Raw genomic sequence first — 24,843 nt, forward strand, 5'->3', positions numbered from 1 at the left:
ATATATATATATATATATATATATATATATATATATATATATATATATATATATATATATATATATATATATATATATATCACCCCAATTTCAAGCTCAGGTAACTCCATAACCACCACAAGCATATAACTTATAAATTAACTTTTTTTCTCATCAAAAAAAAGAGTCGAATGTTTCTAACGCTGTATTGAATGTTTATGTAGTGCTAAAACTCAATATTCTCTGGGTTCTGCATTTTTAGTGAAAATGACAAAAACCCTGTCACTGAAGTGGACACATTTTTGCACATCATCTGGCAGAGTTAAACAAAAAAAATAATTAAATAGCACTGTAATAATAATCTTTTCTGGATATGACCATCAAGTCCATTTCATACTGATTATTGCTTTCACTTTAGCGCAGTTTTTAGCGGAGTTTAATCGGTTCTATTTCTTTTAGTTTTGTGACAAGACGCAGGCAAAGCTATGACCAGAATGGTCACAGATAAGCTCAGCAAAAATGTTTTTGCTCTTCCGCTGATTTTTTTTCCCGCCTCTCCATTTGATTTGTACCCAGAGGAGAGCAATGGCTTGGTGCTCCCTGGCCGGATGATTAAGGCGAGGCAGAGTCAAGGGTTTCAGGCAAGGGGTGGAGAAAAAAAGGCTAGCTGACCAGGAGCAAGTCATATTCAAGGGCTGAAACACCCCAGTGCACTTCAATCAGTTCAGCCGCCAAGGTTCATGGAAGCTGAATGTGCATTTGCACATTCCTGATGTTTGAATCATCGGCTATAAACATGCCGCAAAAACGTGAAAAAAAAACTAGGTAACCGCTGATGTATAACCATGCGTCTTCCCAAACAACCAGGTGCCATGGAAATAAGTGGATGAGAGTTGAGGAGATTCATCAAGACACAAGTGGTCAATTGCAATCATTCATTATTCACAACAGATGGAGAAGATTGTTTTTTTTTACCTAGTCAAAAAATATCAAGTGCACAAAAAAGCTTGAATCAGACCGTGTTGCGATGTATTGTGCATGAGGGAACCTTGTTTAAAGCTTCCCATACTTTAGTAACAGATGGCTTCATTAATGAACTGATCAATACCCGGTTGGCTCTCCGTTCCCTATTTGTTGTTGAGTAATGGACAATGGGTGGATTATAAATGAATGACAATCAAGTGGCCAATAGCAATTATGCAACGGTAATACACTTCCCTCATAAAAGATACATCGCTGGCAAACCGATCCCTCACGGAGGCTTTTCAAAGCGGTCGACTTGGAAGAAACAAGCACAAAAACACACAGCAATGTTGATTAACTTATTAGGGAATTGAAAATATGATGTGGAGCGCCATTCCCAAATTTGTTTGGGTTTTGTTTTTTTCTTGCAGGAGGTGGCAAAAGTGCTGATGAGACCTGTGGCAATGCTTTTTGCCTTTTGTACAGCTGCCCCCAATTCAAGCTCATATAACTTCAGATAAATATCACCTAGGAATTAACTCTTTTTTTCTCATGAAAGAAGAGAGTCTAAAGTTCCTAACGCTGCATTGAATGTTTACGTTGTCCTAAAACTCAATATTCCGTGTGTCCTGGAATTTGAGTGACAATGACAAAAACCCTGGCAATGGAGTGGACACAGTTTTGCACATGAATGATTTAAGATGGTAAATTGATTATTGTATTTATTTTTTTAATTTTTGTTTTATTTTATTTACTCTTGCAAATCAGAGGTGAAAGGCAAATTCGGAACTTCACCACAGAATATCATTGCAACAGTGTTTTTTTTTCCCTTTAATTATTTATTCGTTTTTTTTTCATGCTTGGTAAAAGGGATTACACGACTTTTACCAGAAACGCTCCAGTCACACTTGAACAAGCCCCAAAATCGCATGGTAGCTTTATTGCTTATAGCTTCGACCGAGCTTCAGGACCTTCATCTGGCTGGAAAAACGAGCTATGCCGTGTGTGTGTGTGTGTGTGTGTGTGTGTGTGTGTGTGTGTGTGTGTGTGTGTGTGTGTGTGTGTGTGTGTGTGTGTGTGTGTGTGTGTGTGTGTGTGTGTGTGTGTGTGTGTGTGTGTGTGCGCGCGCGCGCGCGCGCGTGTGTATGGGGGGAGGGGTCAGATTCAGGCTGTTTTGGCAGGCTTTTCGATTCAGGAGAGGAAAGAAGGAGATACACACTGTCCCCTACTGGTAGCTACTGAGAGGGCGAATCCTGTTACCAATTGAAATACGCATTACTGTACTTTGAAATGTGGGTGCATGTATTCGAACCATCTCCTCTAAATATCTGATAACTCATCAGTGACACCCGACACAAACCCCAAATCAACAGCATGATATTAAAGGTTCTGTTTCTTTTTTTAATGCACCGCCGTGCTATTATTTTATCTTTGTCAGCTGCTGACATCTAGCTGGCAGTGAAGCAAGTACACATCGACCCAAGCTTCCCGACCGATCGTTGCCACCAACAGACGGATTACAAAAGGGTAAATGAATTAAAATACTTTCATCGTGTGAACAGACTGGGATTTATGAGGTCGTTTTCAGAATTTCAAAGTTTGGAAGTGGAGTCATGATGTGCTAAAATAGAGGGTGGGAGGGAGTAATTTGAGTTTAAATCCTTGCAGTACTCAAACATCGTCAAATGATTCAACACACAAAGGGGGATATTGTAAGACCAAATCCTACCTAAAAAAACAATGTTCCGTAATGACAAACTAATAGTATTATAACCACGTTTGTTCATGCACATAAAGTGTAGATCAGGGGTGTCAAAGTCATTTTTTTTGCCGCAGGCCACTTTGTAGTTATGGTTTCCTCTCGAGGGCCGTTATGAATTTGGGGAACCCATTAGAATGTTTAAATCCCTTCAAATATTACATATAGAGCACACAGCAAATTAATGAATAACTCGTTTTCAAATCTGAAGTGAAGAATAATGACTTTTATTGTGGTTGACATCCAAAAATATGAAATTTTGGCTCAGATTTTAGCAATCATCATGGAATTTAACAAGTTTGATTTGCTTTCGTGGGCCGAAAAAAATGATGTGGCGGGCCGGATTTGGCCCACGGGCCTTGACTTTGACACCTGTGGTGTAGATGAAAAATTTTGCACTCAAATAAATATTAAAAAAACAACTATTTCCTAAATTGTCCTTGATGTTAAATACAACTGAAATAGTTAAATAACATGTCCTACATTTTTCAACTCGCATGAGGGAGTTTGCTATTTTGCATTGAGGGTCCACCATGCGACTAACTTCAGTTGTGCAACGCTCGCAATTAACGATGATGAATTATTTGTGGATACAAAAGGAGGCACTACATTAATCGCTCGGCCCGATGACGTGCCACGATCTCGGCCCGAGTTAATGGAATAATCATCCCCTCTCATCTAGTCACCGGCGGCAAATGAGCGGAGGAATGAAAATCACCCGCTCCAGAAGGTCGTGTTTCATTTTATTCTCTTCCAGGGGTAATTAGGAGGTCATGTTCATCACCTTAGTCTCATTAAAAATAATAATAAAAAAATAAAATAAAGGCTCCCATGCTGGTGACACATTGTTTGTACTATCGACAATCTCCACGATACTTGGCACTCATTAATGCTTGTGAATTGTCATTTAACCTCGCTGTTAACTTGGGAATTAACTTTTTAATGCTGTTTCGACATCAGCATGTTGGTTTCCAGTTTGTTGAACAGATTGTTCTTCAGGCGACTGCGCGCCCTTTCGCACGGCATCACAGCAGCAGGGGTGTGTTAAGGAGGTGAGCCAATGGGGTGGAAGGCCACCGCTTTTTTGGGACATATCTGAATGTCGATGAAGTGACTGAGACCCAACACGGCATGCCGAAAAGGAAACAAAATTGATTGATGGACCTCTTTCCTTTACTGAACCTAACCCTTGTAAATGATTGAACCTCAGATGTTTTTTTTTTTTTAAAGCAACTTCAAAACTTTTCGTGTACACAACAGACGCAAAGCTGACAAAGGGACAAAACATTTTTTTATCTTCTGAGGGGTGCCTTTAACTCATTCACTGCCATTCACAAATTTATTTTGGAATTGAAAATATGACGTAGAGCGCCATTCCTGAATTTGATTGGGTTTTGTTTTGTCGTGCTTGGGTTTCCGATAAAGCACTGGCCAGGGCCTCTGGCAATGTTTTTTTCTTTCCCACAAGGGGGTAGCATTTCTCTTTTTTCTGTGTTGGTGCTTTTTTCCAGCTTCAGCTGTTGTTAAAGCACTATATAAACCAATACGTCTGTGCAAGCTCTCAGTCGTACAGGGGTGGTCCATCGTTGAAAAGGTTTCCTCAGCCGTCATCTGTACTTCTTTGAAGGTGTTGCACATTCAATGCAGCATAAGAAACCTTAAACTCTCTTCTTTCATCAGAAAAAAAGTTAATTCCTAAGTTATATGGGTCTGGAGTAATATGAGGTCTGGACAAAAGGCAAATGCTGCCTCCTCATTGGAGGGAAAAACATTGCCGGAGATCTGACCTGCGGCTTATCGGCACCCCTTGTTAGAAAAATGAAAACCCGAACAAATTCGGAAATGCCGCTCCATATCATTTTTAAAATTTCCGAATAAATTCGGGAATGGCAGTGAGACTCACAACTTTCCCTATCCTGGTTATAAATGCACAACAGAAGAAGACCAAAGCACACATAGAAGACACAAAAACAAAGTACATAGCTCACAAAACATCGGCTATTATGAGCTCAGGCAAATTTTGGGTCGGCGGGAACTTGAAGGTACGAATGTAAACGAATTAGCAAAGCCGCGCATGTACACGCACGCAAGTTGGGAAGACGTTCACAACGGCATGCTGGGAAACAGCAACGCGCGCGCACTCATTCACCGCTGAGTTTCATGCACGGCTGCAGCCGACATGAGAAATGCATAGCAGATCGCGGGGCCCACCGCGATAAAAGCCAGAATGGCAACACGGGGGCACGCAAGCGACAGCCTCTCCAGCCAGCCGCCTGCATCTTTGTCATATTAAAAATGAAGCTGTTACGTCTTGTCACAAGGCGCACTGCCTCTCTGTTTCCTGTTTTTTTTTGTGTGTTTGCCACTTGGGAGGAAGGCAAGTTGTGGAACTGGCACACCTTCCTCCCCTCACACAGAAGGTTGATAGCGAGACAAGTGCTAAATTGATGACACTTCATCCGGATTAATAAATTAGAAGACCAATGTTGTTCTGGAAGCCATTTACATTTAGATGAGAATACGGCCCTGACACACAAACTCATTACTGGATTCCTTTGCCTCCTCGTTCTACTTGGGTCAGATGAAAAACTATGCAGAGTGCGCCAGAAACAAATCCAGGACCGGTGTCGCTGGAGACCCACTCTCAAGTTTTCACCCTTGAACGCCGCAGAAACAATAAAACCTTGTCTGGTTCGCTCAGTGTGAGAGGAGGCAATCATCCAGGCCAGGGAAACCGATGAACTGGTGAAGGCCCGGCACAGAAAGCTGAGAAAGTGTATCGCTCTTGTGTTCAGATTGAAGCACCGAGACCTGTAACTTTTCTGACAAACTTGATACTCACGCTAACTGGTGGGACAAAATATGCCATGAAGTGTGAAATTTGCGGTTGAAGGACTATACAAGATGCTGATTGGCTGTCACGTTTTGGTTTGCGACCAACAGGTGGCACTGTAGGGCCCTGCCTGCAGCTGCACAGGTATTGTTCGTTTTAATCAGTGGCAGTTAAAAGGACTCCTTGCACGACCGGTCAGTGTTAGGTCATTGTTTCTTTCTTTCACCCTGTCAGGTTTGTGTCATCTTGTCATGTTTTGTTTTAAACATGGTTTTAAACATGTTTTAAACATGTAAACATGGTTTTGTTTACTCCTTTGGACCCTTTTTTCTCTTGACTTTGTTGTTTGGGACTTTGTTCCTGCAGTGATTATTTAATACAAACTGTCAAATACACCCTGCTGCTCTCTCCCGCTTGATTTTTGGGGTCCACCACCAACACCTTGCAAATTGCGACATTGGCTTTTCAGCGGGTGTCATTTCAAAACAATCATCCATATAGGAAATAATAGTATATTAATTAATCATCAAATCAATTTTTCATTGAGTGTTCCACCACTATTTCACGATAGGCATTTTTTAACAAGTCTACTGTACTTACAAAAGTTTATTGAACACCTGAAGAATAGTAAAACATAACAAGCAACTCAGACAGAAGCTGCTGTTGGCAACAGCTCTCACCCAGCCACTCACACAGAGAATGCAAATGCAGCAGGATTTTCTTGCATTTTTATTCATTTATCTCTTTCAATAATTGTCTCATTGATTTAGTAGAAACACACTGGAATACATGTATAAAGTAACCATTTTAAATGGGAATCTTTATGAATCTATTCTGTTTTATTTTATTAAGAATTGGTTAGCAGGTTATCTACAGGATCGTAAATTCAGTGGCGGACTGTCAAGGCCTGCAAAGCCTTCTGTGTTGCTTAAAAATATCTGAATCACGCACTGATGTTAATTATATTTTGTCAAAGAATTCTTCTTCTTTTCCTTTCGGCTTTTCCCTTCAGGGGTCGCCACAGCGAATCATTGTCCTCCATCTTTCCCGGTTTTGTGCATCCTCTTCTCTCACACCAGCTACCTTCATGTCCTCTTTGACCACATCCATAAACCTCCTCTTTGGTCTTCCTCTCGGTCTCCTGCCTGGCAGTTCAAGATTCAGCATCCTTCTCCCGATATAGTCACTCTCTCTCCTCTGGACATGTCCAAACCATCTCAGTCTGGCTGCTCTGACTTTCTCTCCAAAGCCTCTAATATGAGTTGTCCCTCTAATGTACTCATTCCTGATCCTATCTAACCTTGTCACTCCCAAAGAAAACCTCAACATCTTCAGCTCTGCTACCTCCAGCTCTGCTTCCTGTCATTTCTTCAGTGGTACTGTCTCCAGTCCAAACATCATGGCTGGTCTCACCACTGTTTTATATACTTTTCCTTTCATCCTAGCTGAAACCCTCCTATCACACATCACACCTGACATTTTTCTCCAGCCGCTCCAGCCTGCCTGGACACGCTTCTTCACCTCTTTTCCACACTTTCCATTGCTCTGGACAGTTGACCCCAAGTACTTAAAATCCTCCACCTTATTTATCTCTTCTCCCTGTAGCATCATTCTTGCACTTGGATCCCTCTCATTCACACACATATATTCCGTCTTGCTGCGACTGATCTTCATTCCTCTCCTTTCCAGGGCATATCTCCACATCTCTAGTTTCTCTGCCACCTGTTCCCCGTTCTTGCTCCAGATCACAATGTCATCTGCAAACATCAAGGTCCAAGGAGATTCTTGTCTAACATCGTCTGTCAGCCTGTCCATCACCATAGCAAATAAGAAGGGGCTCAGAGCTGACCACTGGTGGAGTCCCACCTCCACCTTGAATTCCTCAGTCACACTGACAGCACACCTCACAACTGTCTTACAGTCATGATACATGTCTATATTTTATTATTATAATAATTATTGGAATTATTCAATAACAATTCTTTGATATTTTGTCAAAAAATCCCAACTGCAAAGGGCAATCGACTTGAGAGCTGGCCCATCAACACCTGTCATCTCGCTTCGAACCCTCCGGATGTCTCCCAAAATGTCTCATGACGCTCATTCATCACCCAGTCAAAAGTCATAGCCTTCTGCTTGGCGCTTCCTCACACGGCGTCGGCAAGAGAGGGGCACGGGAGAGGATTGTAGCTGTCGGCTAGATGCATAGAAAAGGCAAGGAAATGTCTGGTGTTTATGGTTTGTGGCAGGTATTCAAGACAAATCGGCACTGTTAAGGACCCTCGCGGGTGGCTGGCCGATGGACGGGTTATGTTATTTCCCATAAATCATAACAAAGTTCGCCGTGGGAAATGGCTCATCAGTACAGCACAACACTATTAAGATCAACTTCTCTTCTTTTTTTTCTCAGATGTCGCATTTCTTTTACGCCGATGATACAATTCTTCCAATTTGAGAGAGAAAGTAGCATTGCATCACCAAAGTTGAACTACATTTAGAATGTAGGAGCAGCTTGATCAAAATACTTTCATGTGGCGCATGATGAAAGAGAACCCGAAAAAAAGCAGGGAGGCGGGAGAAGTAGGGCGCATCGAACCAAATGTATGAACAAAAACAGTTACAGAAAAACTACAACAAGAGCACTGACAAAAACTTGAAAAGATCAAAAGTCAAAGTAAAGACAAACTTCTCGGCAGCACGGATATGCCTGCACTGTTTTTGATTGAGAGGAATGTCGGTGCCATTTGACTGTCATCGCTGGACAGCTCTGTGGCCATTGTGCTTTTTTGCGCCTGAAATGGGCAGCATTTTCACAGCCCCGCCTTGTTCAGCGGAAATGTCTTTGCTGTTGGACAGTCTGCGGCTGAATGGATGCACGGCTTGAGAAGCCCGCGATGAGAAGAAAGGAGCGTCTGCGCAGAGCGCCGAAGGGTATGTGGAAGTGCCGCGGCTTGGAATTGAAGCGAATGTACGTTGGACAGGAGATGTGAGACAATCTTTTTCGTCAATGGATGCTATAGTTTCGTATTTGCTGTCAAAACTTAGCTTGTAGCAGATGTGCACATTTATCATGACGTTCCTGATCCACTGGTGAAAAGGACGCTTTGATCCTCTCCTCTTTCATCTAGAACTGCTTCATGCAACAAAAAGGGTGCATAAAGTGCTAAAGATTGAAATTTGTTTGTGTCTTTTGTATTGTGTTACATTATTTGTTATTATGTTTTTTTTTACCTCAAGATGGCGCCAAGAGAGTAGCTGCCTTTACAGCAGCTCCTGTATTTTGTTTTTGCTGCTGTGAAATGTAAATTTCTACACTGTGAGACAAATAAAGGAACATCTAATGTAATCTAATCTAATCTAATCTAATCTATATTAAAACCCTGCGACAGTAGGACAACAGTAGGCAGTCGGCATGGCAGCAGGGGTTTGAATTTTATGACCCAGAATACAATTTGAGGTTGTTTCAACTGCCGTACATTTTTTCGTTATTGTTGTAGTATAATCTATCCAAATGTTTGCCCTATTTTGGGGCATTGATGAGCAACTTTAAACCTCATCAATTACTTGAAAATATTCGATCCTCCTGCATTTATTAATGTTAATTGTTACCATTGAAGCATATATTTTGCATTGTATCACAGTTCAGTGCTGTAAACTTGTAAATATTGTGTTTTGATAATCACCCAAGATTCTAAATCAAATGACCTTGAGACAGTCGGGAGCAGTTCATCAAGCAAAACAGACACACTCACTGACGCAATGGCTCCTCCGGCTAAGTAATAAAATCAAGAAAAACAGACTTGTAAAACACACACACACATACACACAAACTCCAAAAAAGCGGCATATTTCATCTACTGTTTTGATTTGCTCCGATGAATCAATCACCCGTTTTGCTTGAGTGCAACTTGTGGCTCACCGCCACCCCAGACCTGGCAGGCAAGCCATTTTGAATTCCTATAGCATTCGTAAAGTTATTGTTCACACAGCAGCAGAGTGTAATATGAGAATTATACAGTGGCGCGGAGGCCAGTCAGTGTGTCAGTTAGTTTTATTTGAAAGAGCTTTGGCCAGCAAAAACTAAATAAAACAATGTCAGGGGACAGCCTCTGTCAGATCGTTGACATGTTTGTGTTGGCTTTTTGAGGAGTGATAACAGCCACCCTTCGAGATCATGAACACATCCATCCAGTTTGATGGATAATGGCACAAAAGGCAAAAGGCCCAGTGATGCGCTTCACATCAGTAAAAGGTCGCATTGTTGTTGTCATATGGCTAACCACATTCTGTTCTTGTCAAAATTGCCTTACGTCTGCAGTGACAGGGGCTGAATGTCATGAAAACACAGGGAGCTCCAGATTTTGTACTTTTGTTTGTTTATTTTCATCCAAGATTTTTTAATTCTGAATCAAAATCTATGAGATCTGGTCATGAGGTGCATGCAGCTGACACATCAAAACATATGACCTGGAGTTTTAACTCAAGACTTTTTAACTTTTTTTCCTCCCAATCTTTAAATGTGATATCATCTTTTTTTCTCTTGTTTTCAGTTTTTGAGGATACTTTTTAAAAATAAAATTCACTCAGTATTCATATCACAATACAGAAAAAAATACAAACAGCTCTGGTGCGGTACATTACTGTGCCACCAGAACTTTTTCAATTTCCCTTAATGGGTTTGAAAATAAACATTTATTAACAATTGCGTATGGTGTAGCTATTCATCTAATTTTGGCAGCAACGTATCGGCAGAGGAAGAACAACTCAAATATCGTCTATCAAATTGTGTCCAATGAATTTAAGTGTTGTGACTTTTCCAACACAATAATATGTTTGCATTCATTTAAACTTGAACGGAGAAAGTACATTTCTGACTCAGCTGATGTAAGATTTTGGTGGTGTATCGTGAGATTTTTTTGGCATCTAAAATGTGCCTCGACTCAATAACGGTTAGCAAAGTGGTCAAGGCAATCTCTAATCCCAATATGTAATATCAATAAATGATTTTGCTGCGTTGTTTTTTTTTATGCATATTAGCAATTTTGCTTCAAGTCATGCTTAAAATTCATCAGTTTCATTTAATGACAGACTGACGGCCTCCTCGCCCAGGGGAAATCACAGCAAAAGGCATTTCCTTTTGGTGTGATCTTTTCCTTCGATTTCCAAACACTTGAACCCTACACGCAAGCACTCCATGTTCATATTCATATATGAGAAGAAAGGAGCATCAGCACAGAGCGCCGATGCGAACGTGGAATTGTCGCGGCTTGAAATTGAAGCGTATATATATATATATATATATATATATATATATATATATATATATATATATATATATATATATATATATATACCTATCTAGCTATTTACCTAACTAGCTATTTAGTTGGCTACCTATCTACGACTTTATTTGCTCTCTATTAGCTATCTAGCTGGCTCATTAGGTATCGAACTAGCTATTTATTAGCTATCTAGATGGTTCATTAGCTATCTAGCTAGCTATCTATTAGCTATATATTAGCTGGCTTCCGGGTTGAGTGAACGCTGGCGCGTGTTGCTGCCGGGGCTCACCCACAAAAAAACTTATCCTGTGGCTATAAATTGACATCGAGAGTTTTGAAAGGCGCTTATAAATGAAATGTATTATTACTATTATTATTGATTTTTTTTTTTTTTTTTTTTTTGACTTCAAAATGGTGCAGCGATATTGGCACCATTGAATAAAGGCTCATGTAATCTAATATATTCATAAAAATAAACAGAAGTGCATCAAAGCCCACAGATAGCCAGCTCATGGCCTAATATGTGCCCAGATGACAGAGCACATCAGACACACTGCAGGCAGTTGAAATGTTAAGTCCAGGCAGGCCGACGAGGTGGCATGACATTATTCCAACTCATTAGCATCAACCTGGAAAATCCCAATATGACAAGATCCCTCATTATTCATCTATTTTTACCAATTGGAGGTTGGGAGGCGGGGAGTGGGGAGATAAATGTTCTGTGCTCACAACAACCCCTCCACTCCCTAAAATGGCTGCAGGACATGAAGAAAGATAAAAGTAATTGAGTGGATAACAATATAGGTGCCACGTTTGAACATGAAAGTAATTATAGAGGACATTGAATGCATTTTAAGACATCTTCATGAAATAGAAGGGATAGTTAAAACTACTGGCAAAGCAGTGAAGTCCTTACTGCGGATGACAGGAGTGCACACTCAGCACAGAAAGGATATAAAAAACTAAAAGAATGAGAAAAGGATCTGAAGTACAGATGTCAAATGATGCTCCTTCCATCTCACCGGTCAAATGCTACAACGAGAGTTAACATTAATATTTCAATGACTGTTTCTGAGCTTGAAAGTAAATCCTAGGTCATTATTTGTACAAGTGTATTTTTAGAATAATGTGAAATTAGGACACAAGAATACAATACATGCCACAGATTCCAAGTTCTCAGTTCTGATATTTCACAGATTTTTATTTCTGTTACAATTCCATATTGTTGTTAGTAAATTGTAAGTGTAATACCACTGTTGGCCACAAAATTGTGTCACACATTGTTTCAAACTGTGCACAGAATTCTCTGGTCTATAAGGTGCATCCAGAAGCCTCGATTTACTTCCAGAGATGATTTTGCGCCTTATACGCACGTGCGCCTTATATGTGAAGTAATTTTGAGCCACAACATGTCTCGCAGATACTGTTTACAGCCACCGAAAAGCAATACACATCTGTTCCACACGACGCACAACAACACCAAGTGACAAATACACAAAATACACAAAAACAAAACAAATAAAAAAAGCAAGGCTCGTGAGAGGACTTGTTGACGGCTGCCTACTCGGGTGCCATTTTGGACTTTGGGAAAATGTGATTTTTTTTCAAACATCTATACTGTTAGAAGTCCACTCTTTCAAGAAAAAAAACTGTAGGGAGAATTAAAGAAAAATTAAATGGCTTCTAAATTTGACTCCCAATATCCACTACTCTGTCATATATATATATATATATATATATATATATATATATATATATATATATATATATATATATATATATATACAGTAAAGTCTCGTTATATCGATATCGGACATATCGATAGTCCCGGTTATATCGATACTATTTCTATGCACGCACGGAGAATATTTACATGCAAACAGGGTCGGATATATCGATAGTCCCGGTTATATTGATATAATTTCGGACTCCCTTGAATATCGATATAACGAGACTTTACTGTGTGTATATATATATATATATATATATATATATATATATATATATATATATATTTTTGTCTCTCGATTCTGCCATCTTGTGGCATCGACTCTAAAAGCCATTCAATTTTGGGGTGTCGCTTGTGGATTTTCACTTTTCACGACAAGGTTGGATCTCTATTTCCCGACAAATTGCGGGGCTGGAACGCACATGTATTAGAGTTGAGTCTTCAACCCACATCAAAGCATGAGATACTATACATGGGGAAACTACTGGTGGGAGGCAAAATATCTACAAACACCATTGACGGAATCAGGCCATTGAATTCAAATGTTCTGATCTCATTTGCATATTTTCTCGCTGGAAACGCTCAATTTCGCTTGACCTCGACACAGAGGAGAGTGAGACCATTATATGTCAGGGCGTCTGGCTCCAATCTCCAACACATCCTCTCTCGCTGGCTGTTGCATCCACATCTTCGCCTCCATCTGCTGCCTCTGCTCCCTCTTGTTCTTTTTTTTCCTCCCCCCTCCTCCACCTCTTCCTCTGCCTCCATCCTCATGCCCATGCGAAACGTGCAACGCCACTTGCGCGAGTGCGTGCGTGTGGGTGCGCGCTTCCAAACGGGGGGAGCAGATTAAAAACAAAAAGCAGGTGCACATGCTCAATGAAGAGGTGAAGGAGAAGAAGAAGAAAAGGAGGAAAAGGAGGAGGAGGGTAGAAGCTGCGCAAAAGCATTTTTCATTGAGTGCCTTCGCCTTGAGCCGAGCAACAGCATGGATCTCTCCTTCATGGCCGCGCAGGTGAGTCTACATATTGTAACTTTTCATTTTAAGAGTGTTCTGATGGCCGCACGTGAGATTTAAAGAGCATCAATCTTCCTAAGCGGCAACTAAATGGCACGCCCCAAACTACTTGAAGCCACTTGAACTGTGGTGTATAATATATGATATACTTTGTTTGCCTTTGTTTGCCACATCTGACAATAATGCGGCTGACAATGACCAGTAGAGGGATTAGAAATCATGTCTTGAATTTACAATGCACGCTCCAACAGCTTCTCTCCCATTTCTCAACAACATTTGTTGATTTGTATACTGTACATGTGTCGTGCAATTGTTTGGCATTCAATCCGGTGTGTACTTCTCCACTGCCTACCCCTAAAATCAGCCTGGGTACACAATCATTCGATGTGACGTACTGTAAAATAAAAATTTCTGCATTTTCTGATGATATTAACTAATTCACTGCCAGACATGTGCAAAAATGTGTGTACTCAAGTGCCAGAGTTTTTGTCATTGTCACTCGAATTTTAGGACCCACAAAATTTGGAGGTTTAGGACTACATAAACATTCAATGCAGCGTAAGAAACGTCTCCTTTCATCAGAAAAAAAGAGTTAATTCCTAAATTATATGGGCCTGGAGTTATTTGATCTTGAAATGAGGGCAGCTGCACAAAATACAATGCAATACATACATATTGATTTACGCTTTAAACGACAACCGACGTCACTTTTTTGTTTTTTAAGTGACACCAGAAAAACGTTTTATACCATCTAAAATACCCAATACACGCAGTGTGATATTTTTATTCAAATGCAAAACACCAATAAAAATGACTTAAAGTGTCCAAAATCTGCAAAAAAATTGAGCTGCGAATTGGGCATTTTCAGAAAGTCCCGCACCCCAGTTCGTGACGTCACGCCAAGACATCTTGTATTGCTTGTGAATCAAAACAATGGCTTCAGATTCGGAGAATATGCTTTCTTGTTGCACATCCAGTTATGAATATGATTTAAATAGTTCTGAAGAGGAAAGCATACATGTTTGCAATTGATTAAAGAATTATATGTGCCATTTTGAGGCAATATTGGGGGAAAATCTCTCATCCAAAAAAAGAGGCACAAAATGGCGACCTCCAGTGGCCACCTCCGCTTCCACAGGCTGATAAATTCCTTATATGGTGCTTGGACACCCTCTTCTGGCCTTTTGGAGGCTTTTGGGTGCAACACAAGGTCCCCAGACCAAACAAGTACAGCAAAATACATTGACATGATGGAAGGACTGCTACAATGCGTCTTTTTTACGGTCATGGGAGGCCCTTTAGTGACATCACGTACGGACTCGTCACCAACTCAAAAACAAGACTTCCTGAATATTCAGCGCGAGTCTTAAAAAGTAAAATATAGCTATATGCAGTGGAATCTTTGTAAAATACGCTCAGTAGAAGTCATTTGAAGCCATTTTACAAATTATAGACACAACTTGTCCGGAGACGTCGGTTGTCCTTTAACAACAGATGAAGCTGGAACAAAGTGCTACCAAGGAAAAAAAAGGAAATGCTGCCCCCATGTGGAAAGGAAAAAATATTGCCAGAGGCTATGGCCAGCGCTTTCTCGGCACCCAAACAAGAAAAAACAAAAAACGAACAAATTCGGGAATGGTGCTCTTCATCGCATTTTCAATTCTTTAATAAATTCATGAATGGCAGTGAGTGAGTTAAACGTCGAAAGGGAGTTTGATTTTGATAGTAAATTGAATGGACAACGCAAGGTAATGATGGATGCACTTCACACGGCCAAAAGTACAACGTCGAAGCGTATTTACAAACCGCTATGGACGATCAAAGGCATAAGGCAAAAAAAAAGTAGCTTGCTCATCATTATTAGAATGCAAAAGATATAAAGGCATTGCAACATATAGAGGTAGTAAACAATTAAAAAGTCTTTTTTTTTTTTCAAATGACTGACTGTGAAATGGCATGCAGCATAACAGCTAAATGTCACCGTGTTTGTTTTGGAATCTTAACTCCACTAAACACCCGGGCCCGGAGTCGTCAAGTCCTTCTGGGTTTTTATGTACCGTATCTTCCGGTGTATACTGCGTACCCCCAGTGAAAGGTCTATTTTCTTATAACTTTTTCCATATATATTTATCTATGTCCCTGTTTTGTGATTGTAAAGTGTCATTGAGAACGCTGAAAGGTGCACATAAATAAAATGTAGTATTATTATTCTGAAAAAGGTTTTCTAAATATAGTATATAAATATATAAAAGTTTTCCAAATATAAGGCGCTCCAGTAGAGGCTGGGGTTACGCACTACACCTGGGGGGGGGGGGGGGGGTGTGGAGTCGGTGGCTGCTGACAGTAGTTACGAGACCTGTTGTGACTCTATATTACTTAACATATAGGGTGCACCTGCGTATAAGGCACAGGGTTATCTTTTGAAGAAAATCAAGGCTTTTGGGAGCACCTTATACAGCGGAAAATATGGTAATTTCATCCATAGATGCAACTCGAGGCCTCCTTCACCTTCATTTGAGTGCATAAACAACTACTATTTGCTCAAATACACATCATGGAAGTATGTGCGTTCCCAAGACTATCAGGAAGTACAGTTGCAAAATAAGGGATGCTCAATTTCAGTAATTAAATGTGACTTGCCATCATGTCATCATGTCTTAATAGGCGCCGCTTGATTAATTTTATTGTGGAATATCACGGCTGCCGTGTAGGCGCGTCGTCCAAATGCCGAAATGCTATAGAAACGCACGGGAGCTTAACTTCCTCACAATATGACGTGACGAGCGTCTCCCATTCTCTAACTGTGCAAACTCTCCGTGAGTGGAAATATCAAAAGTGGTCAATTATTCATCTCACGGAGACACGCACGCACACACACCAAAAATGTCACCGAGCTGCTTGGCTTTTTAACAAAGCAAGAATAGCAACAGCAGCGGCTGGCAGGACTCTCGGGAGAAGAATGACTGAGGGGCATTACTTATAATCATATTCATAACTGGTGGACGGTTGCGCATCACTGTGCGCAGTCGTCGGTCATTGCATGCACATGCGCACACACTGTGCAGGCCCACGGAGTGTGTTGCTTTTGGAATACTGAGAAATAAATATGTGGTGTAAAAGTGCCCACCGCTTCACCCTTTCAGGGACAGCGGTTATGACAGTGGACATCTTATCGTGTTATCAGGTTACAGGATGCATGAAACGGTTAAATAAATTGTCGAGTAAAGCCATCCATTGCAAAATTTGAATCTAATAAACACATTAAGGAAGCATACAGAAAAAAATGGTTGGTGATTGGTCATCCATCACATTCTCGAGAATGAATCCCACTTCTCCATTTGACAGGAATGATTAGCTCAGTTAACAACACCGCCGTGCTTGTACGGCCCAGCGGTGGGCGCCGTCAAGGAGATTGCGGTAATTGTGGTTTAAAAAGGCTTACGTATGTCCTATGGGGAGTTTGGTGTTGCTAAATGCAAGCCTGAAAACCAAACGCTCGTGTGTGAGTTGATTTTCCACGTTTTTATTTTTTTTCTTATGATATCCATTCATGTCATTAGAATCTATCCGAGCAGAATTCCGGGCAATAGATGGGGTGATTACGGCAAATGTGAAGCAAACAACCACCACAGATGATTAACCAACCGTCCATTTTTTGGGGAATGGTGGAGAGAATATGGAAATTGAATGGAGGAGAATTTGAGTATAGATTTGCAGCACACATGCTGACCATGAGTTTAGAATTTTCACAATGAAAATTGCTTTTCGTGCTTTCGGATTTTTTTTTGGGTGGGGGCATTATACTTTTGAATATTTTACCCTGTTTATCAGCGGTTATCCGTTTTGAAAAACAATTTTGTTTTTGCATTGTTACAAAAACCCATGACCCACAGAATATTGAGTTTTAGGACTACACAAACATTCAATTCAGTGTAAGAAACCTTAGACTCTCTTCTTTTGTCAGAGCAAAAGAGTTGATTCCTAAATTATATGGGTCTGGAGTTATCTGAGCTTTAAATGGGGGTTACTGTACCAAATACAATACATATATATAGCGATTTAACAACAGCTGAAGCTGGAACAAAGCGCTAACATGGAGGAAAAAACAAAACCCGAACAAAACCCGAACAAATTCGAGAATGGCAGTGAATGAGTTAAAATTGACATTTTTGGGTGATTTTTGTCTACATCTTCAGTGACGACAAAATATTTATGAGAGAGCAAAACCGTTTATGGTGGGACATTGGCCCTCAAGCAAAGTTGCCAATGTTCTTGTTACGGATTCTGCCATTTTTCAAATTTGTATTGTTTCTATGGTTAAGCAGATTTGCCTGATTCAAGTTGAACTTACTTGCTGAGCCTGGGGCGACGGTGAACCCAAAACCTCCGCCATTGTTTTATCTCTTAGAGATGACAGAATCTTCTCATATTTGTCCTCCACTTTAGGAAGATCCAGTCATTGAAAAGCGTCATTGGAGAAACTGCAAGGAGGAAATGACCATTAAAACTCCAGACTGTGACACCGAGTGATGTTCATTCGTACTATAAATACACTGAGGAGAAAAAAACAGTCATCCCTGAAAGGCAAACAAAATAAAAGTAAAGAATAGCGCTTCAAACTGGGAGCTTGGATCACCACATTCATCACTTCCTTGAAACACATTACGGTCATAAAAAGGTTCATGACCAGGATTAGGATACTGTATTTTCCGCAGTATAAGGCACTACAGAGTACAGTCAAACCTCGATTTTCGACCATGATCCATTCCAGAAATCTGTTCGAAAACCGAATTGGTTGAAAACCAAAACATTTCCCATTACAATCAATGTCTGCTTTTTTTCTAAAACGTGATTCAGCAATACAAACACGCCTGCTCACAATAAAATGAAACACGAGGAAGAGATGTATAAGGAAGCAGAGGGCAGTCGAGTGATGCATTCAGGTGCGCTCCGTTTGGTCGAGAACCAATTTTTGGTTGCAAACCAAGGCATAAAAAGAAAAAAAAAAAAAAAATTTGGGTGGAAAACCGAATTGGTCGAGAACCGTGACGTTTGAAAACCGAGGTTTGACTGTATAAGGTGCACATTTAATGAACGGTCAGTTTAAAAATACAATTCGATATGGCACAGCTGTGGCATGTGTGTATACCTTGGTGCACATCTCTCATAAGACGATTCTACCCGTACCGTATCTTGATATATGATGTACATGTATATATGGAACCTCCCCCTCTGGATTCAATTTGGTTAAACAATAAGCATGCCTCCCCCAAATTTTCATTGTTCAGCGTTAACTCAACGTTTGTGTTTTATTCTGTTAAACATTTAAATGATATTGATTTACTGTTTCAAGCGTGTTCGTTTTTATCCGGCACGTGATCGGTAGAAGGTCGAAGTCCGTTGGATGCAGAGATGGTGCTTTTTAAATATTCTACGAATAGAGCTGAGTTGAATCGTGATGGCCAAACCTTGGGTCGAGATCACACGCATGTTTTAGCCAAGTGTAACTTGGTTCCTGGGCAAGAAGCAGTTTGGAGCAAACGCACAGTGTCAACCACCTCAGGGCTCTCGGTCAGGTGCATTCATCGGTGTCTTTTTTGTTTTTGTTTTTTCCTTGTGGTGTTTTCCTTGGCTTTCCAAACATGTTTGTTGAGTTGGCGTAGGAATGGCAACGGTTTGCATTCTGGCTTCAGGTGTATTGTCTCCATCGGGTGGCATCCTCTCTCATGGTATCACCTTCTTTGGTGAAGCAGCCATGGCAGAGATATTCTGTCCAACAGAGGTTGTCTGTCTCGGCCCTAGCAATAAAATGAGAGAGACAGAGAGAGAGACAGGGTAAATCATAGCCTCACAATAAATCTTTGGCCACATTCAGACAAGTGAAGACCATCTACTTGGATAATCAGACAATCGCAATTCACGCACGCAGATGTAAGTTTGGCATTTTGGTCAAACGCGCTCACGAGCACAATGGCAGCTGTGACGCGAATCAGACTGAGACCGCGGCATCTCAATTCAATTTGACTGTCGATGGTTCATTATACGAGAGCAAAAGCCCCGGTTGCTAAAATTGAAGCTCATTTCAGGGATGTAATAAGTTGTCTAACCAGAGCAGACAGTCTTCCCCTTTCCCCCCGATTGGTTTTCCGTGAAGTTGCTTGTCTTGTGATGAAGAGATAACTGGAGTGGCACTCCATTGCGACCTACGTCGAACAGTGTTAATGTGGCTGAGCACTGACTTAGCCTCTATCACGTTTTGCGAGGTGGTGATGGCGGGTTCGGATCCCAAAAAGCAGGCAGGAGGGAGCAGGAGGTTGTTTGACAAATTGTATTAAAATAAAGTCAGCAGGAACAAAATGTAAAACATCAAAATGATCTGAATGGAAAAAAATACAAAGTAGCAAAAGAAGACCAAAAGTAAAAGCTCGCCAAGGTTAAACAAACACGTACACGATGCATGCTGCAACCAAGCAGCAAACAAACAATGAATCGGCACCGGATGATCGTGCCAGGTGTCCTTTTAAGTGTTATTGATTATAACGACCAGCACCTGCGAGGGTGCCGGCAGGGCTGACGTCGCTACCCGCCAATCTGATCGGGACGACCAGCACCTGTGCAGGTGCAGGCGGGGCCGACAGCGCCCCCCGTTGGTCGCCAACCAGATCATGACAGCCTCTCGTAAATGACATTCAGATTCATATGGCATTCGCAAAGAAACTGTGAAAGGGGGACAATTGGAAAACTCAAAATAAAACATGGATCAGTTCCTTTGAAGCAATTCCACACCCTTGATGGAGGTCGGGAAGATAAATGTAATTACTTTTTCTGGTTTACCCTCTTCTCCAAACATCTTTGTGGTAATCAGATCAGTTTGTGTATTTATAACAAAACTAAATAACTGACAAAATAAATAGCCCCCAAATATTATATTTCCTAATAATAAAATTCTGTAAGAAATAGAATAGAAATACAACGTTTTTTTGATACACGGTGAAGATGGCATCCTTGCTAAGCCCTCAGTGGAGGATTTTGTTTTCCACATTGATGGGTTGAAGGATAGGTCAGCCTCTGCCTCTTCACAGCTCGCTTTCACACGATTGAGTCATCGTGTTTCTATATTGTATTTGAAGATTCCATAATACCCACCATTGATTTGAGTTTTCTTTTCTCACCACCATTCCCATCGTCACATATTTATTAAAAGCAGTATATTTTTTTAAGTTGCCGCGCTTATCAGGCAGCCAAAGGCTGATTGGACTTATGGGAAAGTATTGCAAGAACTGACTGAACAACAACATGATTCATTTTTAAATTAATATTGATGGCTTGTGGAGTTTTGGTTTATTTAAATACTAGGCTGAATCTTGAACACTGATTGTTTGAATGCGTATTAAATGGAAAAAAAAGACATATTCGTAACGTTTCTGGCAAACACACAAACGGTATACGTTGACTTTTGCATAAAAAAACATGCTGTAATTTGACCCATTTGCTACCTTGGAATTTATTCTAGATACTAGTAGTTTGTTGATCTTGAAAACAGAGGGGTTGAAACACAATATTAGCTGTGAATGACTCAGTTGTAAATTGTTTACTTCTCAAGTGAGTGAGATGGAATGTTGTAAACCTTTCCTGTGGAATTCCAAAAGACTAAATTAAAGGCTCAAACTAGATGTTACAATTTTCACATTCATTTTTTAAATCAATTTTTGTCTTTTCTGTCAATAATAGCAAAGAGATTTCAACATCACATAGCTACAATTGCTGTAAACTTTTAGCAGCAGTTTTTCTGCCACTTGTTACAAATTACATGCTATGATTAATTGAGTCTTTGTGAAATAATATATTTTCCAGTCAAATATTCATGAACATTTTTTTGATTGTAAAGACAAAAAGCTACCTAGCTAGCGAGCTACAGAGATAACATCTTTAGCATTTCTGGCTAAATTGCAGGTCATTAACTACACACTATAATTAGCTAATTCTCTTTTTAAATCACTCTATAGATGTGGCATCATAACCCATAAATAGCACAAATTTGACTTTTTATTCATGACAACCACATTATTTTGTTGACTTTGTTAACAAGCGCCCACAGATGTAAACGTTCAGCTATAGACTGTTGATTTACAGGTTGCAAACAAATGTGATCATATTATTCTTTAAGAAGTAAAGACATGAGTTAAAATTCATGAATTGGTGAAAAAGAGCGCCAACTATTTCCTGCAGTATTTCTGCTGGCTGAAGGACTCGTATCCTAGCTAGTTTCATACAACGTATGATTTGGAAGTCACAAATTGGTAAATGAAGACATTATTGTCCAGCAATAATGAGAATGACTCTTGATCAACTGCAAAGTATATGGTAATTACAGCTTTGCCCTAATCGACTGGACTCTGACACTATGATGGTTCCTATTCTCAGAACGGCACCTTTGGTGACACGGAACAATGAATTTTGCATCCTGGAATAATTGATCTATTTATACACATGGGATTATTACCTAAACATTGCCTCGTATTGATATCCAAACTAGATCTATGATTCAAGATGAAATAATGACAAACATTCTTATAATGCAGCTCCGGATTCATTTGTGTGCCATTAAAATGTATCAAATGCAAATATGAAATGAGAGCCCGATTGGAAAAAGAAACACAAATGAGAGTTTGATAAGTGGGCGGAAGGCGGCGACTGATTAAATCGAGATGTGACCCAGGCGACACAGATGAAATATGATTGTGGCTAACCGTCAGTCTGGTTGCTTGAAATATTATCATTACACATTTTAGAAGCAATAGCGTGTCAAACACAGGTACATAAAAGTTCACCGGTGCAAATGCTCGTTTGAAAGCATTAGAAGAGCTTTAACAAGGCAGTCTTGTGCACTTTTGGGAAGGGCTAAACTTAATTGGTAGTACATAAAGATGACTATGCCGATGGGGCCTCAATCGGTGGGCCTCAATCGGCAGTACATTTGCACCTAAAAGCTACTAACCACTCATTTGACGACAATGAGGTTAAAATCTTAGCGAAAGAACATAGATGGTTTGAAAGGGGGGTAAAAGAGGCGATTCTTATAAAACAACAAAATCCTTCATTAAACCGGTCTGGTGGTGTGAGGTTCAATTTGGATCGTTCATACAATAGCCTGCTCAGGCAAAACAGGTTAGGCAACTTTCGCAATGCTGATGAGGGTCGTTATGCTGATGAGGTGATACCGGGGGGAGTGGGTGTAATAGGCCAATCGTTAGTCAGGAATGTAGGAACAATCAGTGGGGCCACAGGGGGGGGCCCCGCGCCTCCCCCAACCTGAGAGTAGGGACCTATCATAGCTGTGTCCGGCGCCACCAGGTCTGGACATTAGGGATATATAAATGGGGCCGATACGACCAGTCAGACTTTAGTTCGCTGACGAAGCCTCTTGGATAGGAGGCGAAACGTCCGAAACCTTCACTTTTGTACAGATGACGGCTGAAGAAACCTTCTCATCGACTATGCCGATGATGTTTGGATCTCGTGTTTCAATGCCAGTGTAGTCATGTTCAAACTAGTGGAGACTGAATCAAAAATTTCTCATTTAAAACTCTTTGTTATTGCTTTCTTGAAAAAAAATTGGATTGGATTCGCCTTTGTTAGTCTCGCTGTGGATGCATTTACATTTCACAGCAGCAAAGTGATGAAAATAAGAGGAAAAGAAAGAAAAAAACAGAAAAAAATACAGGACCTGCTGTAAAGGCAGCTACTAGCTACAGCTAGCTACAGCTAAAACTAAAGAACAAATAATGTGACACAACATAAAGGACACAGACAGTCATTCAAATGTAAGCATTTTTCTGCACCCCCTTTGTTGTATGAAGCAGTGCTAGATGAAAAAGATTATCAAAGCGTCCTTTTCACCAGTGGATCAGGGATGTCATGGTGAAATGTGCACGTCTGCTACATGCAAATTTTTGAAAGCAAATACGAAGCTAAAGCATCCATTGATGAAAAGAGACTGTCTCACATCTCCTGTCCCATGTAAATCCGCTTCAATTCCAGGCCGCGACAGTTCCACAAACGCATCGGCGCTCTGCGCTGACGCTCCTTTCTTCTTATTGTGGGCTCCTCAAGCCATGCATCTATTCAGCAGCAGACTGCCCAACAGCGCCCACATTTCTGCTGAACAAAGTGGGGCTGTGAAAATGCTGCCCATTACAGATGCAAAGAGCACAATTGCCCCAGATGACAGTCAAATGGCAATAACATCCGACATTGCTCCCAAATCAAAAACAGTGCTGGCATATTCGTGCTCCCGAGAAAGTGCAACCGCTCAGCAGTCTCCTCCTTGATGAATGTCAGGGCCAAAAATGCTGAAAAACAATCCAGATCTGTTCCACACGGTGCACAACACTAATCTACCCATTATCGTGGTTTATATAAAAGGTAAAGGTTAAACATCATATATCCTCAAATCGTGCAGATTGTCAAATCGAACTCCTTTTTTAATATTTTGTATCTCTCCCCCACACTGTACAAAATTTTATGCAAGCATTAGTGTGAACAAAATGCAGCTGGACAATATGTGCTAATTACAGTTATGTCAAGTTGTCGGATCACTTCCAACTTCCCGAAGGCAGATCCATACTTTTCAGTCATTATTTTATATCACACCTTATACATTAGCTCTCCATTATTTCAGCCTGACATCTCATTTGTGTCGACGGCATGCGATAATTTCAGTTACAAATGGTCTTCGTAGAAAATGTCAATTATACCCCATGTGTTGCTTTGGCATGAGGAGATTTATAGAAGTTATTTTCCATCGTGCTCGTCATCATGCTGAGCTCTCGGCTAATGGTTTATATTAAGCCCACATGACGGGGGGCCGTCTCATTTTGGATACATGCAACTTTAATGGCGAGGCGATGAATCAGGCACTTATAGTACAGCGAGTTGTATTACATACAGACATGATTCCGGATGCACACTGCCGGCATGCTTGAGTGCTGGTGAAGTACACTAACTTTGATTTTCCTGAAAATGTTACATTTTTCATGGCAACGTTTTCCCTCCTGCTCACCCCAATCCACCACATCCCCCCCAATGCTTTCCTGGCTAGGGCTATTTTGCTGAGCTAAAAAGTATGAAATGTGCATTCTCGGGCTTTAAATATGGATTGCTCGGCAGAATAGTCCTTTTGTACCACATGTACCACACCCGCTCTGGAAATGAGAGATTAAAGAAAGCAAAATGTTTTTTTTTCATCTCATTTTGAATAAATGAAAATGTAAAAAAAGG

The 24,843-nt window shown here is 40.5% G+C and overlaps 2 protein-coding genes across 4 annotated transcripts in view; one reads left to right on the top strand and one right to left on the bottom strand.

The window, feature by feature from the left end:
- Nucleotides 1-24,843, bottom strand: part of tunar (TCL1 upstream neural differentiation-associated RNA) — a 118,940-nt gene that overhangs the window by 39,428 nt on the left and 54,669 nt on the right. For all 3 annotated transcript variants that reach the window (XR_016115975.1, XR_016115976.1, XM_089004236.1), the window contains exons 4-5: nt 19,032-19,361; nt 17,915-18,044 (exon numbers count right to left, since the gene is read on the bottom strand). The gene's annotated coding sequence lies outside the window, so the exon portion shown is untranslated. The remainder of the gene's footprint in view (nt 1-17,914; nt 18,045-19,031; nt 19,362-24,843) is intronic.
- LOC148893617 (uncharacterized protein C14orf132-like) overlaps nt 12,850-24,843 on the top strand; it is a 34,551-nt gene continuing 22,557 nt past the window's right edge. The window contains exon 1 of the mRNA XM_089004235.1: nt 12,850-13,560. Coding sequence (XP_088860361.1) covers nt 13,534-13,560 — 27 coding nt within the window. The 5' untranslated portion in view covers nt 12,850-13,533. The remainder of the gene's footprint in view (nt 13,561-24,843) is intronic.

This window comes from Hippocampus bargibanti, linkage group LG09 (genome assembly GCF_051943395.1).
Source record: "Hippocampus bargibanti isolate YZ-2025 linkage group LG09, ASM5194339v1, whole genome shotgun sequence".
Lineage (NCBI taxonomy): Eukaryota > Metazoa > Chordata > Actinopteri > Syngnathiformes > Syngnathidae > Hippocampus > Hippocampus bargibanti.